Source organism: Cyrtonyx montezumae, unplaced genomic scaffold (assembly GCF_038088225.1).
Source record: "Cyrtonyx montezumae isolate F1298 unplaced genomic scaffold, pur_monq_1.0 scaffold_10, whole genome shotgun sequence".
Taxonomy (NCBI): domain Eukaryota; kingdom Metazoa; phylum Chordata; class Aves; order Galliformes; family Odontophoridae; genus Cyrtonyx; species Cyrtonyx montezumae.
In genome coordinates this window covers 35,570,018-35,587,513 of record NW_027071826.1, presented here as the reverse complement: position 1 = coordinate 35,587,513, position 17,496 = coordinate 35,570,018, and the positions used below count along the sequence as shown (strand labels likewise).

At 44.6% G+C, this 17,496-nt stretch overlaps 1 protein-coding gene across 1 annotated transcript in view; it reads right to left on the bottom strand.

The window, feature by feature from the left end:
• Window positions 1-280: 280 nt before the first annotated feature.
• DDB2 (damage specific DNA binding protein 2) overlaps window positions 281-17,496 on the bottom strand; it is a 43,069-nt gene continuing 25,853 nt past the window's right edge. Inside the window, 12 exon segments of the mRNA XM_065754919.1 lie at window positions 281-1,064; window positions 1,713-1,758; window positions 2,069-2,233; window positions 2,494-2,639; window positions 3,670-3,847; window positions 5,180-5,279; window positions 6,379-6,545; window positions 9,180-9,371; window positions 11,188-11,318; window positions 13,748-13,931; window positions 14,995-15,047; window positions 15,050-15,127. Coding sequence (XP_065610991.1) covers window positions 838-1,064; window positions 1,713-1,758; window positions 2,069-2,233; window positions 2,494-2,639; window positions 3,670-3,847; window positions 5,180-5,279; window positions 6,379-6,545; window positions 9,180-9,371; window positions 11,188-11,318; window positions 13,748-13,931; window positions 14,995-15,047; window positions 15,050-15,127 — 1,667 coding nt within the window. The 3' untranslated portion in view covers window positions 281-837.

The following is a 17,496-nucleotide window of genomic DNA, read 5'->3' as shown; positions in this document are numbered from 1 at the left end:
TTCATAAACAAACTAGAAAAAGCAGAATTTTTCAGCTTAACAGCAGTTGTGAGATCTGACTCTGAAAAGGGACATGTGGAAGAAAGCCCTCACTTCTGCTTTACAACACACTCACCCAACATTCTGAGGCATGTAGGTATGGGTGAAAAAAACACCTGTTAGCAAAAAAATGCTTGGAGTTCTAGACAAAGTAAAGAGCCAGTAGGTTCTTAGCTCTATATTGCCTATGCATCCCACAAGGAAGATAGAGGTGTGGCATCACAATGTTCTTCATGTCTAGTTAAATTGCTGCAGGTGGAGAACAGGCTGAGGTTTTGACAAACGCACACGCTGCAAGAAGCTTGCAGACAGGAGGCTGGTGTTTCCTTGACTCACTAAAACTATCCATCCCCTCACCCCTGTGAACTTTCTACCTTTCCAAGACATGAACCTCACTAACGAAGTTTTCCTCAGCTCAATTTGACTAGAACAGTCTGGAGACCTCATTGTGAGCTGCTCCACAGCAGACTACAGGAGATAATATCCTGTTATCACACTGCTATGATAACAAGCAGGATGGAAGCAGTAACTTCAGCAGGATCTGAAAACATCTCTGAAGTTTCCCTAGTGCCTCAGAAATCAAGTGGTAACTCCACTGACAACTGTCAAGGAGAAACAAAGAAAATCATGGAAGCAAGATCAGATCCAGGGAGGAAGGACAAAGTAGAAGGCTAATGCCCTGCAGTGCCTATACTGTTCATTGCAGCACTGAATTTGTCTGATCAAAAAAGGATCAAAATACTAAATCAGGTTATCTAAATCCTTCCCTTTTCACCTCCTTCCCTGTGATTTAGAATCTCACTTCCTTCCCTGTGATTTAGACTCTTTGGTTTTTGTTCTCATCTCTTCTACTTCCCAAGACAATAACTTAGCTTTGAGTTTGCTTGTCCCAGGGTTTGCCTGTCTCTGCCCTCCACGTCTGGACAAACTCCGGCTCCCAGTACCCTGCTCTGTCATGGCTTTCAAAAGATGTTCCTGCTTCTTCACCACCATCTCCTCACGGCTCCAGATCAGAATATTAAAGCCTGAGAGGAAAAAAAAACCAAAAACCATTGTACATTAGAAATTTTGTTATCAAATATATTACCTTGGGCCATGCTACTTAGATGCCAGAAATTCAGAATGTTTTGTCTGTTCTAAGACATTTGTAAGGTATAGATGATACAAATATATGTATTGCAGACAATCTCTAGGTGGCCCACAGAATTTTGCTCTAATTAAGAAATGTAATCAAGTAATTCCTGGTCTCATCTGTCACAACTATAAAACATAAACCTACAGTCAGCTCCCATAACCTCATACAGCCTAGGAGAAAACGAGTAATCTTTTCTCCGAAGCCTGGAAAATGAGTCACACAAAGGGAAAGGGCTGCAGCCTAGCCAGAAAAGGCCTTTTTTCTCCCCATCCTATTTTCTGGAAAAATTTTACGGCCAGCAGATGGCAGCACCTTCTGGCTCAGGGAAGGCTTTCTGACCCTCGGAAACATGCTGTTTTGCAAACTGCCAAAGTGGAAGAATGCTAAGATCATCTTGATTTCCTTTACAGATGTAGGAAACTGTAGAAGACTACTAGTGAATGGGATTTAGGAAACCCATACTCGCAAATTTGTTTAGCCTTGAGAAACAAGCCAACCCTTCTCTGGGTGCTTCATGTTCCAGGTTCTTTTTACTTACCCATTCCAGAGGCCAGTGTATCTCCCATAGGGTTAAATTTATTCAGCTGAAAATAGAAATAAAAAACGTCTGTAAGAGCATCACTGGTTATATAACAGAGGCATAAAAGCACTACTGTTTACATAATGGCAACAATCTGGAAAGCAGAATGTTCCCTAGAGAGCATCACAGGAAACCCACAGATGACCATAGAACAGCCCTGCTTGAGTCAGCAGCTTTAGCCAGCAGTCATAACCCCATGAGAGCATGAGTCTGTCACAAGTGAAGCGGACATTCCTATTGTTCTAATCCCTAAAACTCTCTCTTGGCTGCATTTCAATACTCAGAAGTACTTTCAGCTGCAGTGCCCAACTCACCGAGATTATACCAGATGCATTTGGATCGTAGAGCTGACAAACCATCTCCCCAGTGTTTCCATCAAATATATCAACAGTTCGCAGCTCATTCACTGTGTACCCTGGGAACTTCGGGTCCGGATAGCGACCCACTACAATGAGATCGTAGCGAGGATGCCATGTTGCCTAGTCATAGAACAGAGCAATGGAGAGTTAGAGAGAAGGGCAGAGGTGATGCTGATGCACAGCAGACACCCAGCAGTGTGAGCAGCAGCCTGGGCATCACACCCATAGCAACAGAAGCATCCTAGAAGAGTGCTCTGCAAGAGTTGTAGAAGTATGAACATCTACCCACCAGTGTTATATCCTGACCAGAAATCAGACCATTTGTTTTAAAGCCTGCTGCTGGCACCAGGAGCGATACAGACTATACTGGCTTAACCTGCCTTAATAGGTGTGAGGTGCTGGAACTGTCGATGTGGGTGTGGGATCAGATGCTGTGGCCTGGTCCAGTCTGAACATGAGTAAACCCTGATTTCATTGCGCTGGTCCGTGCTCAGCAGCTTGGCACCATCCGTTGGGCTGAAGTAAGCTAGAGAGGGGGACAATAAGCAAAAGATCACAATTCAGTAACTGATGTGAAACACAGAAGTCATATTTCCCTGGAAAACCATCAGCTCTCTTTACTGAGGATATGAACGTGGCCATGCGGGCCAAGAGACAAGGCTTCACCTGTCTCAAGCAAACTCAAAGCTCTTCCAAACAATAAGCTGAAACCTACTGCACTGGGTTACATAGGAAGAATTACTATTCCCATTTTAGAGTCATGTCAACAGACACTGCAAAGAAAGGAATGCATTCATTCAGACAGAAAGTCACAAGTGTAGGAAAGTACAGGAGCCATGAAGATGACAAAAGAGACACGACACAGATCAATATAAACTGATAGAAGCACAAACAAGGTACAGAGCCTTAACTCCTATACCCTGCTTTTATCAAGGGGACTGTCCCAATACATTCAGATCTGCTTTTCTCAGATTCAATCCCTAACCTGTCTTACCATACACAGCCTCTGAACAAAAAAGCCAGAACAAGAACTGACTGCACCATGTGGCTGGGCAGGGGGAAACCTCTGAGGCAGCCCTGTTCAGGTCTGTTTCAACTGCCATGAATCCAGACACCCTGTTAAACCTGAAAGGCAATACCTCAGGAAGTACTGCGCTCTAAGCAGCCTATCATAAACAGAACAAAACTTTTAAGTATGCTTCTACCACGAATACTACTAACAGCAATTAAGAAGAATTTACTCAGAAGGTTAAAAAAATAAAAGTTAGCCATATTTATAGTTAAATCCATCTTCTCTCAAAGCACTCTTAAGTAATGTTCCATGTTCAAATTTAAAAATTACACGAGACTTGAACAATTGGTTCAACAGTTGCATCTGATTGTATTGAGCTTGCTCCAAAATGAGAATACCAACTCATGCTTTTGCAAAATAGAAGCATAGCAGAACCCAAAATAATTTGGATACAGACTCAGATGAAAAAAGAAAGCGAGGAAAATACATGGATAGGAGACTCAGCAGACATACATGCAACAAAATCCTTATCTCGGGAACTCACCTGCATTGACAGGTTTGTCATGAGGAAGTACATGAAGAAAATTTGCTTTGTCTTTAATGTTTCTGAGGTCCCAGATTTTAACTGTCTGATCCACAGATGCTGTGGCCAACAACCACTCACATCGAGAGTTAAACTCCACGTGAGTCACTTTCTTTTTGTGCAATTTCAACTTCCAAATCTGCAGCAAACAGAAAATCACAAAGGAAAAAAAGTCAGGACTAGAGTAAAGAAATAGATAATAAACTACTAGTGCAGAGTAAAGAGGTCACGCATTTACAGAATAGAAGAAAACCAACTACAATATGCTAAGAGTTTACCTACTGGGAGCAAGAATGGAGAAAAGTGACCTTGGAACTATTTAATACTGAGAGAATCTTTAATCCATCAATTTATTACAGGAAAGAAAAATGAAATCCATAGTTCACCAAGGGAAGTATTAGTACCATGGTGCAAAGCAAGACCTCATCTGGAATACTTCATGCAGTGCCAGTCTTCCACCTACAGAAAGACTAAAGCAACTGGAACAGATACAGAAATGAGCTACCAACATAACAACAAGAAGGAAGGGACTGCTTTGGTAAAGATCAGAAAAAATTTGTTTTCTTATCTTATTAAAAATGAAAGATGACAGAGGATATAATTGGCTTCTAGAAAATTAAAACATAAAGGAAGCAAAATGTTTCAATTATCAAGAACAAGTAGACATAAACTGACTACAGATACATTTATATGGGACATCAAAAGATTATTTCTAATGAATAAGCAAAGCTGGCCCGTTATCTCTATGCTAATGGGTACCTTCCAAGTGCAGAGAAGACTTTTGTCACATTCTTTCAGAAGAAAAAAAAAAAGTAAAAACTAGCCTGGAATAAGCACAACTCATATGGAGTACTTATAACTCTGCTCACTGATTTACACACCTGCCTCCGGCCACAGCACACTGGGCAGCAAATTCTCACAGATGTGACCCTTGCAAGCAGGAGAAACTATAACTCCAGTCTGCCAGGACAGCAGGTTCTTCTAAGCAGGGCAAACTGCAAGTCTATTGTCTAATATGCTCCTGCACTACAGTCTGGCTGTGCCTGCCCTCTCATGCCTAACAGTAGTAGTGCAATTACTATCCCAACATTTGCTGAATTGCTGTTGTGTCATGGAAGGGTATCTATCAAAGCAGCATCTACCAAATGACTCCCACTACGTTTTTGAAAGTGTGAAGGCTGCTGGCAGAGGGTGTTTATGTATGTATTACAGGTTGCCCTGTAATTACTCTGCCCAGAATCAAAATACCCTCAAGGAAGGGTACACAAGGAAGCACATCACACACTGTCAGAATTGTTACTCTTGTGATCACCAGTGCAGCTGGCAGAAGCAGAAAAATCTCACCACCCAAACAATGCCAGACTCATCTTCTGAGCAGCAAGGTGCTTCTCTTTCCCAGGCCCCTGTCACGTAGGAAAGTACACAAGCCATGAAGATTCCCCCCAACAAGACACTGTAGAGCCATACTAACCTCCTCACCGGAAGTGCTGAGCAGGACCACGTTGCCCAAATTATCACCTGTCACCACAGCACGGCAGCTTGCAGAAACATCAACACTGCAGTACCAGCAGCTAGAGGGAAAGAGACAAAAATCAGCACTACCTCCCACAGGCAGACGAAGGCAGCGGAGCTCTAGTTCACACCTTATCCCTGTCTCTGACAAAGGGGAATGCAACAGCTTACAACTGTCATCTTCTCTCTGATCTAATGGTATGACCCTGAAGAGCAGGAAGGGGGGCAGCTTATCAGCAATGCTTGTGTTTGGTGACTTAATATGAAGTAATTCCTATGGCACCTATGAAGTGTTCAATAGATGGAGCGTGGCATGTTGGGACAGTGGAATATGAAAGAGGCTGAAAAGCCACTCAGAAACTCCACATGGACACACCCAAGTGACACTGGCAAACATTTAGAAATGGCCTTAAAATAAGGTTTTCCACAAAACAGGGAAATAACAGGAAAGAAAAGACAAGAGTTCCGGAAGACTAGAAAATTCCATTTCTAAACTATCTCAACTTCATCCTCCTGGAAACAAATATGAATAGAGGTTTATCTGACAAAAGATGTACTTCTTAACCACAGCTCTGCTGGGAGGGTAGGCCCAGCGAGAGTAAAGCTGTGTTCCTTAGGGAACACGTTGGGAAAGCTTTACTTGCAGAGCTAAATTATTCTTGAATTCAAGATGGAAGAGATCAGCATGGTGAGCCTGAACTCTTCACAGGGCAGCAAGGTAAATACAGAAAGATGAAATTCAGATTCTGCAGGAATGTTGTTTGGAATTCCTATCCTGCCTGAGCTGCTGTGCATAAAAATACTGATCACAATGATGAGAAGAAAGTTACTCTGTTCTTTCACCTCATACATTATAGAGTGAAGCACTGACAGTATCTACAAGAAGGGAGATGGCGTCACCAGAAAGCAATACCAGAAGGTGAATGCAGTGTACTCAGCTACTGCAAAAGACAAATGCACTGTGGCTGCCTTGCTTGACAGCCACCCTGCAATGCTGGAAAGGGACCCAGGAGCCTACCTGTGAGCTTTCTCACAGGACCATTTCATATCAACAATCTCCTAAAACTTACAAAGAAGTACACAGTACCATGACCAGGGCCACAGCTTTAACACAGCATTACAGAGCAGAGATTCAACCTTGCTCTGCTCCCTTCTCACCAAACATTATGGTTCTCATGGCCACAGTCCGGGGCACGGGATATCACCTGCACCGCTCTGCCCTCAAGGTCCTGCAGACTTAGGGTGCCATCCCCTGATGCCACATAAAGCTTCACTGCCTCGTAAGGACTGAACTTGATGTCTCCAAGAGAATCTCCTGGCCCTTTCTGGAATACACACAAAGCCAAAAGGTATCAAAGTTAGAGCGGAAAAATGCAATCTACCTCCTGGAACACGCTGCAGGATTCTCTAGGTACGATGCACAGCTTTCTGACAAGGGACACCCACAGGAACTTTCTGATCTGTTTCCAACCTAAGCACATACATTCTGTACCTGTAGGCTCGGCCTATATCTTTTATCACTTTCGGCTGCAAGCCTCATTAACAGCACTGCTTTCTCTGAACTGGGTGAACAAACGTGCAGTGAACCACCTCACTCAGACCAGCTTAGGAGATAATAAGAAAAATACAACACTATTCCAAGCAGAAACCACATAAAATCTCAATACAACCCTGCACTAAGCCTTCTTACAGAGTCTTCATTTACCAGTTAACCGCAAACTACTTCCAGTACTTTATCTGGTCTAACTCAGGGAATCCTCAGAAGAACAAGAGCAGTGCTAGGAGAAATCCTACTGCTAACTACAAGGCACAAAAATCTTATGCCAGAGCTGTTTTCTCCCAGTCTGTCTTCTAAGGAAACGTGGAAACCCTACAGAAAACAAGGATGCTGACTGGGAGTCCCCAGACTCTGGTACTCAAGTGTCACTGCTGCTCATAGAGCAGCTATTTAATAAAGATGCACTGTAAATATTAGCTGTTAAGAGGCCAGTGAAAACAAGAAAGGCCCAGCTTATCTGTCCTCACAGCAGTGGAAGAAGGATGGCGTATCTAGGCATTACTATGATGGGCATTCCAGTGGGATACAAGATCCTGTCCCAGGATCTTTTCTGGAGCAAGGACTATGCCACCTTGTTCACCTAGCTACTCATCTCAGCACCACTAAGGGCCACCTTCTGCCTTAAGACAAGACTGCAGCTGTAACAGCCAGTTTGGAAACCAATCATGAAAGCTGCTACCAGAAACAGTTACGTGGAGAAATGTAAAGAGGAGGCTAATCCAATTTATCCTCACTTAACTTTCAACACTGAACACAATTAACTAACTGAAGAGCTCAGACTTCTTCATGAGTCCACAGAATAGACAGAGTGGGTGAGTCTATGCACAGACAGACAGAACTGCCTCTAGAGATTCATCTCCTCATTCCATCGACTCTTAATTCTGGCATTTTATATAAGCATCAAAAGTTAGGTGGAATGAATCAGAAGGATCCTTATGACATGCACCAGTTAAAGTCAGTGGTGCTTACAGGAAAGTACTGGGAGAACCAGACTGCTCCGTAAAATCCATCTGGCAGTGAGCAGCACTGTTACCAAGTCAAGAGGTTAGAAGGTCTCCAGAGCAGTTATGGAACTTACCACTGAAGAAACCCAACGGCACACCCCACATTCCCTTGTGTAACAGGTAGTAAGCAAGCAAGCATCTACAACCCTCCCCTTAATGAAGAAAAGCTCTCTCCTACCCACCACCCCATTTCAGAGAAAAATAAAGAAACTGAGTCTTTCTGGAATACAGAGAACATCACTGAAGTTTAGAGGATACAGGAGATGTACACGGAGAAGAAGCAGCCCAGCTCCCATATATCAGAGTCAAGCATCTCCCTTTCTCTCTCTTTCTCTATAGTGCTCCTGCCAGCAGGACACAGAAGCCCAAAACATTGCTGTATTTCTTACTCCCAGTTCTCGGTGATGGTGAAGACCCGGGAAGTATTGCCATTAAAATCCTGCAGGGTGGTACTGCCGGCAACTGATGAAGTGTACAGCTGACTAGGGTTAAAAGGGTTAAACTTCATTCCTGTGATGGCCCCTCCAGCTCCCATCTACAAGGAAGGGGATGAACAAGAGAAAAATCCACTGAGTGATGGGGAAGGAGGAAAAGAGCATTCTCTAAATCTGCATTCACTGCTATGTTCTTAACAGCAACAGTGAAACACGTTACAGCACTCCAGGAGGCAAAGACAACCATGCCTTCCCACATGGCAGCTGTCTGGGCAGCCACCCTTCCACAGAATAAAACTGCAACTCCTCCAATCCCCAAGCAATGTATTCCTTGGCTGGCTGGCACCACAGTATTAATAAGAAGAGAAAGATGACTCTGGAATTCTTGGAGGATAGACCTCCTCCCAGCATATACCTATGTCAATTTAGAAAGGGACAGAAGTTAAGGATCTCTTCAAGTCCCTGTAGGAATGACAATGACTGAATACAGTAACAACGGGCATGCCAGCTATGTATACCACTCATTCTAGCTTAGCTTTTCAGTTCAGATGAAATGACTTCATTTCTCTCCACTCAAAGATGTTTCTTCTTCATCTGACACAGAATAAAAGATAACCAGAGAAAGATCAAGACCTATGACAGACTCACTCTGCCTACTTGCTTTTGGCATCCCTTAAGAATTATTATTTTGCCAATTGCTGAATTATTTTCTCACTGAACACACACCAAGTACTGTTCCATTATGAATTTAATCAATACACCTCTGTTCTCCTCAGCACTAGAATTGTCTGGAACTAAGGAATGACTTGCTTGTACATTTCAATCCTTACACTACTCCTCAATCTCCACATCAGTTTGGGGCTACTCTGCAGCCCAAGACCTCTATGCATATCTCACAGCATGAGCCATTTGGTCGTGCTTCAGTTTTCCACTCCTACCCATTCTATACACCTAGAGACTTACCCCTTTTATGAAGCAGGTTTTAGTCAGTACTTCATAGTCCCAAAGAATTATGTCTCCACCTTTGGAACCAACAGCTACAGTACTGGGGTGTGTAGGATGCCACTCCAGGCAGGTCACTCTCCTGTCAAAGGGACTTGCTGTTCGAAAAAGGCGGTATGAGGTCAGGGAACGCAGAAAGGGCAGCTGTAGGCACTGTTACAAAGATAAAAGAGAATTATAACTCTTGTAGGGATCCCTGAATATCTCTGCATTCGAGTGCTAACAATTCCTAATCACCACCAGGTTAGTACTTTGACACAAAATGCTAAATCTCTCTGTGCAATTAAGTGAACGTGTTGTTCCCCAGGCAAACAGCCTGAGACCACACAAACCTCATCAGCTATAGCACTCAGAAAACAATAATGTGAGAGATAACACACTTCAAATGCAGGGTGCTAAGCATCTTAGGTTGAGTGAAAACAGTAAGATAACTAATATTAAACAAGGGAGAATCACTGAATCATTTGAGTTGGAAGGAAGACTAAAAGGTCATTTAGTCCAATTCCCCTGCTATGAACACACAGCTATATCAGGGTGCTCAGAGCTCCATCCAGCCTGATCCTGAGTGACTTGAGGGACAGGGCATCCACCACCTCCCCAGGCAACCCGCTTCAGTCCCTTACCAACATTACTGTGAAGAACTTCTCCTTCATATCCAATCTTAACCTCCCCTTTTAGTTTGAAATCATTTTCCCTTGTACTATCACAACAGCCCTACTAAAAAGTCTGTCCCCTTCTTTCTTACAGCCCCCCTTCAGACACTGAAAGTCTGCTCTCAGACCTCCGCAGAACCCTCTCTTCTCCATGCTGAACAGCCCCAGCTCTCTCAGCCTGTCCATGCAGGGAAGGTGCTCCATCCCTTGGATCATTTTTGCAGCCCTCTTCTGGTTCTGTTTTGACAGCTCCACATATCTCCTGAGCTGAGAACTCCACATCTGGATGCAGTACTCCAGGTAAGATGTGTCTCATCAACACAGAGCAGAGGGGCAGGATCACCTCCCTCCATCTGTTGACCACACTTCTTTTGATGCAGACCAGGATACAGTTGGCTTTCTGGGCTGCAAGGGCACACTGCAGGCTCATGCCTGGCTTGCCATCCACCAGTACCCCAAATCCTTTTCAGCAGAGCTGTGTTGTATCCTTTTGTGCCCCAGCTTGCGTTGATAGTAGGAGCTGACACAATGGAGGAGAACATATCACCCATCAGAAAAAGGAACCGATGCCTGCACTGTGCATCCTAAAATCACCTAGAGATACAATAATATAACCTTCCATCCAAACTGCTTGTAGCTCAATAATACAGTATAAGAGTGATAAGAGTGAACAAGAGCAATACAGAATGAAAAACCACAACACAACCGTATTGTTATTCAGCTGAGGAATAGGTACTGCTTGGATGATGCTGGTGATTTCTTTATCATTTCAATACTTAGACAAATCATCTGAAAGATAAAGCTAGCCTAGGTGCTTCCCACTGTGGATATTACAGAAAAAGTTAACTTCCAAATGAAAGGAGCATGACTCCGAAAATTAGGAAAAGATTACAGGCTTGATGAAATTTGTCTGTGAATAAGAGAAATCAACATTAAATTATACACGATTAGCAAAGTAGAGAGTAGATGCAAAAATAGTAATGACATAACAGTTGCATCAGCACACATAGACAGCACCGTGTAATAGTGTAAATGGCAGAGTAAGTTTAAATATTAGTCAAGGAAGTACAGAATGAATAGAAGATAAAATGCTGCAACAAGGCCATCTCAACTGAAACGGAAAGACATCCTAGTACTGGCATTTTACAGGACTAAGAAACACAAGGGTATGCCAGATCTGGAGACAAACTATATGTGAACATGAAGCCTCTTTAAAGTCTCCTTGCTTGTGTTTAGGATTTTATTTATTTTTTTTATGTATTTATTTTTGTACGGAGATGAGATGTTTAACATGTCATGAAAGAGGAACTCCTCACCTGCCTGAGCTGTGCCCGGATGGAGCCTCCCAGCATGTTCTGGTAGACATAATGAACAATGCTGCACTGCCACTTCGGCTGATGGAAAAGGGCTCTGGTGTTTCTCATCACAGTCCCACCTCTATACCAACCTGACAGAGAGGAAAATGAGTAAAAGTTACTGAAAGCCAGTGCCCAATGCCCATCATGTTCATCCACTAAACATGGGAAAACATCTGTATTTTTTGTTAAATTCATGACAAGCTTCAGCCACAAGAGAAAAGACTCAAACAATTCTTACATGTCTAAGTTGCAGGCAGCCTCTGTAGCCTATGGAGTCCAGTGCTTCCCACAGGCCACCAGAGCTGTGAGTGTGCCTCTGCACATTAAACCTTACTTTTCCTCCTCAAAGATTTATTAGAAGGACAACAAAAGGATGAAGGCAAAGTTTCATGTGGTACATCTCTGGGACAGTATAGAACCTGAATGGCTCATACTCAGAATATAATAAATCTATCCAAAGCTCCAACAACCTGGAAATACATGGTGGAAGGGAGTGAGCCTCTGTGCGCAGTGGAAGATCAGTCAGAAAGGTTACACCTGAAAACTCCCAAAGCATAGCAATATGACATCCCATGCAGTTCCTGAAATGCCTGCTTGTGAATTAGAATTTTCTATCTGCTTGTGCTGTAGCTCATACAGTCTGTCTAGAGCACTGTGAGTTCTGTTTTTGATAATAGACTTGCTGACGCCACACTGCGTGAAAACCTTTCTGTTCAGGGTGGTTTTTGCTGAGAGTACAACATGCTTCTACATTTTGTCCATGTTCCAAGGTTTCATCTTCAGGGACCTTTACATAAAAACAAGATTTGTCCAGTCCCGTGTCTGTGATCTAATCAACCCCATGGAAATAGCCTGTAACACTCCAGCAGGTCTGTGTCAAATGGGAAAGATGCCCTTCCTAAGGAAAAATAAGCTACTTTAACTTACAGATACTAATGAAGAAACAGAAGATCAACACCATAGGTATCATTCTCTGCACCTAGAACCTGAACAAAATCTTTCTTTAACACAACTCCTGAGCTGAGAAATGCAGAGGTGCAAGACCAAATCTCTACATTCACATGCCAACATGGAGCCAACACTTGTCACACACCTGCTGAAATGGGAATAGAAGGATTGATATTCTAAACTCTTTCTTTTTCCCCACAGAAGAATTAACACTCACATTTCCTTCTTCAAAGGTGACAGAAGGGGAGATATTTTTTTCTCAGATTCAGTTTTGTTTCAAAGGATAAGTTATTAAGAATGGATTGTAGGCCTGTTTAGCACCTGCTGTAAGAAACACTTTTAAAACAGATTTCAATTGCAGGAAACCAGACCTCTCCTAAAAAAGGAAAAAAATACATTTTTTCCAACATACATAAAAGTCAAAACATGGACACAAAATGGAAAAGCTCAAATGCAAAAGTCTTTGTCTCTTTAAGACAAGTCTAAATGGAAAAATATGATTGGTCTAATTTTCCCAAAGTACTAGCCATATACAACCACCTCCAAATCTTATGGGAAGAGCAGACGCACACTAAATGTGAGAATTAGATTATGAAGTTATAATTGAAAACCACATATCTAGGTTAACTACAGAAGATGCTTCAACTATCCACAATTATATACAGAATCTTTTCAAATGGAGTAATTTGCCCCACTCCAAGTTTGGAGTTATACTCCAGAAAACAGAAAAGTACAAACTGGCAGAATTCCTGTATCGGAAAACTGAAAGCCACTTCAGTGATTTCTGGATCCTTAGAAACTATACCCGGTGCATACAATATCCCCACACAAGGCACTACCTCTAGCAATCTCCTAAACAAAACACAGAATTAAATGTCGTATCTGTGGAAAGACTAAAACGGTCCTTACGGTAACTGAAGTCTGAACAACTTTTTTGTTACTGCAAAGATTTTCCTACCATCCTCAAACCTAATCATCTCTCTCACTTATAATAAAAAGTTTAAGACATTTTAAGGTACAAACCAGAGCAAAAAAAAATGAACATGAGAAGTGATTAGTGGAAATTCCGCCCAGTATAATCTCAACATTGAGGTAGAAAGTACTTAGTATACCTTCTTACATTAGAAAAAGTTAGAATATGCAAAGATTAGGTGGAAATACCAGTTTAGACTGTATACTGTAGGACACCAACCTTGCTTTAATGACTGCATGGGAGAAAGAACAATGTATGACCAAAGTTGGTCTGTCCTACAGTAAAGCAGATGTCTGCTAATTCAGGAATTCCATGGAACTTAACCACTCTCCAGTGGGCAGTGACAGCATTAACAGTGAGCAGGCTTCTACCAAGGGGCAGAGTCTCAAAAGCGAGACTCATGTACACAGACAGTGCAACTAGACAGATCACTGGAGGATGCACTACCCCAGTGCAGTCCATGTTTTCCCTCCAATATACAGCCCTATCTGATAACTCATGTCTGAGCATGCTTCCTGGCATCCTCTCTCTTCAGCTAGTTAATGCTTGTGATTTAGGCTAAATTTAGCTAGGAGTAAGGACCTGAGGAAATGTTACCGATTTTCTCTTGGGCTTTGGATGCTTTCCTCACAAACAATTTCTTTGCTAGAGGCTCATTCTCAAGTCCTTCGTAGTCCAGTTTCCTTTTCCCAGCTGATTTTGCATCTTCTGACCAATGCTCATGTGCATTTTCAAGCTTCTTGTCCTTGGGCTGGTTCACTGGAGCCATTCTGTCTGACCACTAAAAGCAAACAAAGCACGGAAGGTAAAACTGCCATACACAGAAGACAGAGTAAAACTGGAGTGAAGCACAGCCCAGCGGCCTGGAGGCAGTGACTGTATAGGGCTGACAGTAGCTTTTTGTTGCGCTCTGCTGGAGAAAGAACAGGTTCAATAAACTCTTCTTTGTTCCTGTACAAAAACGAATGCATCCTAAAACACTGGAGTATGTTTTCACAGATGTGCTTCTACAGAGCGTTTCAGCCTAAAACCCACAGATCTGCATAACGTACATCCGTGCAACCACATAGTGCCCAACTGTTTCTCTGGTGGCTCACAGCAAGCCCTTCAGATTCTGCTAAGGAAGACATCTGAGCTGTTAGAAATCCGGTCAGGGCTGACTGATTTCCCACCACGCGTTCAGACGACACTTCCTAGCCAACGGCCGCTTTCGCTCCCGATCACCGCCCGATACGCGGGTCGGGCCCCTGCTTAGAGCCCTGGACGCGCTCGCGGGCGGCAGCTCACGCCCCGGAGCCGCCGAGCGCGGCGGGGCCTGCCCGGCTCTCCTCCCCGAGGCCGACGGGCAGCACCACCCCCCCCGGAGCTCGCCGGCGCACAGCACTTAAAGAGTCGCGAGTCAACACAACTCAAGTTCCCGTCCCCGCACCGCCATGCCTCCCCCGGCCCGGCGGGAAGGGCCGCCCCGCTCTCACCTGCGCTCCCCCGGCCTCCGCTCCCCGGTGCCGCCGACGACGGCGGGCGGCCCCTCCCCCGAGGTTTCATAACCGGGGCGGGGAGCGGGGGGGCAGCGGCGGCCATAGCGCTTTGCAGGGCTCGCCGAGCGCCGCGAAGACCCGATCTGCGGGCTGTTCTGCTGAACCGCAGTGCTGGCACCCCGCGACTATCAGAACGACCTATAAAAACCCACCGTTACCGCCGCCACAACCGGCTTCGGAACGCATACGCCAACCTGACCGACGTCGCCCGGTCCTGCGCGGCGCCTCTGCACCACACAGCGCTCTTCTGAGAGCTGCGGCCATTACCAAAAAGAAGCAATGGCACTCATCGAAAGTAGTCCTTACCCGCTTCCCTCGGGCGCCACAAAGGCCTGGTTTACAGCAAAGGACACGGGTGAGAAAAACGTCCTTCTTGTCCTGACGGCGATCAGCAGCACTGCCACAGGTCTGCGCAGGGCCTCGACGTTGGGGCCAGGATCTGGGGAGTTACCAGAAATCACCAAGTAAATGCCATAAACCTTAACGACTTTTTGTTTTTCCTATACTTGACAAGGGCGCATTTCTGTGCCAGAAGCCCCAGTACCAACCTTCACGTACACTGAAATCCTCACATTGCTTTCTGTGATTATCCATTAATCCCAAAGCAAGCTGTGATGCTGTGACACAGCTCATCTGAGCGGAGGTGTGCATTGCCCATCCTGCTCCATTCATCCATGCAGAGAACACGCACAGCAGCCCTCAGGTTTCCTCATCGAGCTGTCATGGTTGGCATTTTCTGTCAGTTACTAACACTGAGCTTGCTTTCTCTGGAGATCATCAGATTATTTTTGCAATCGTTATTCACTAAGGACAAGAATAGCATATCACAAATCATGCACTGAATATATAGAATGGCCTGGGTTGAAAAGGACCTCAAAGATCGTTGAGTTTCAACCCCCCTGCTGTAACCCCCCTGCCGTAGGCAGGGCTGCCAACCACTAGAGCAGGCTGCCCAAAGCCACATCCAGCCTGGCCTTGAATGCCTCCAGGGATGGGGCATCCACAGCCTCTCTGGGCAACCTGTTCCAGTGCACCACCACCCTCAGAGTGAAAACTTCCTCCTAACATCTAACCTAATTTTCCCCTGACTTCATTTAAAACCATTTCCCCTCATCCTATCACTATCAGCCTGTATAAACAGACATGCCACCAGCCCAGGGTGCCACCAATTGGTATCAGCATGCCAGCACTGAGCAGGAGTGGGACTCCAAGATGGCCAGAAAAGGAGTAATTCTAAAAGAACATTCTCACACCTGTATAGGCTCACTCTCCTCAAACTCCCGTATGCAACCAAGTCAGAGGAGTGTAACTACTCATGGGCAGGACATGAGGCTTCTTTTCACAATACCTTCCGTCCAACATGCAGTGTTACAGACCTCAAATCTCTGTCACAGAATGAATACATCCTGTTGCCAGCTCTGGTAAAACTATATTGTGACTAAGACTGTCATCTCTGTGGTATTTGTAATACTGGATAGTATTTTGCCTCCTTGTTGCCAGGACCTTTTTCCAAAGCATGAACACTGTTGGCTACTTTAGTCTGACTGCTGATGTAAAGAGTACCATTACAGCAACTTGAGTTAGGCCTCAGGCAAGCCTACATTTTGCTAACAAACAAACAAACAGCAGGGAAAAATACAATCCCAAAGAGAGAAATGAGAATGAGTGAGCATCACACTCTCTGGCCTCTTTCTAGCCTATGAGCTTTACTAAGCTATCCTGGACCATGAAAAAGAAGTATTGCTATTGTAATAGCCACAGGCTATTCCAGCCTTAGAGGGAAGGAGGGAAAGGAGTAAAGCAGCAGTGTTACATAGCACAGTTGCCACTCAGTGCTGGGGGCAGGCAGACCCCAAGTGGAAAGCATTATCTCAGATGCATGAGGTATTGGTACCACAACTGTTATAACATAAAGCAGGCACAGGCTGGAGTATTAACCACTGACAGATTTTTTGTTTTTCCATACTCAATTAACATAGATAAATTTTACAGTGGTGTTTATATTTCATACTTGAATTAGGGTATAACTATGCCAAATAAATTTATATATATATATATATAATTTATTTTTTTAAGTAAAATAGAGAACTGATACTTATACCTTAACACTGATTAACTTAAAGGAGCAGATAAGCCTCTCCTGTCCCACTGGGAAGGGAAGCTTGCTGTTGCTCTGCACCCAATGGCATGTCATAGGTCCCCATCTTCCACACAGGTTAAAGCGAGCTGAGGATTGGCCCTGGCATAGCCTCTAACATCTCCTTTCTGACAGGCACTCATTGTACCTGATGGGCCCCACTACAGGTACTTTTCTGACTCCTATGAAACCGGAGGAGTCACAAAGAGAGAGAAAACATCCCACAACCACTCCATAGAAGCAAGAGTGCAGACTTAAAGCAGTCTTTCTCCTCTCTCAGTCTTTCCTTGCTGTGCTGATTGAACACACAGCTGGTCCTTGGAGCCGGGTCCCAGGACTTCTGGAAGCGGTGAGGGGCCAGCGAGGCCCCGCCGCTGCGCTGTGAGCTCTGCCCCAGCGTCATGGCAAACCCCACCCGGGCCTGGCGCTAGGGATGGAAACTCTGGCCCGCAGCCCCCGGTACTGCGGAAAAGCTGGCTTCGAGCAGCACGCTGAAAGATCAGTCTGGGTTACTTAGGGAAAGGTTTCCAAAGGAGAGAGCAAACAGACCGTCAGCTCTGCGGGAGCGGGCTGAGAGAAGGGCGACCGTGCTGAAGCTGCTGCCCACCTCCAGGAGAGCCTAGGAACGGGCACTCCGAGCGGGATAGGGGGCTCGTGGAACCTCCGGCCTC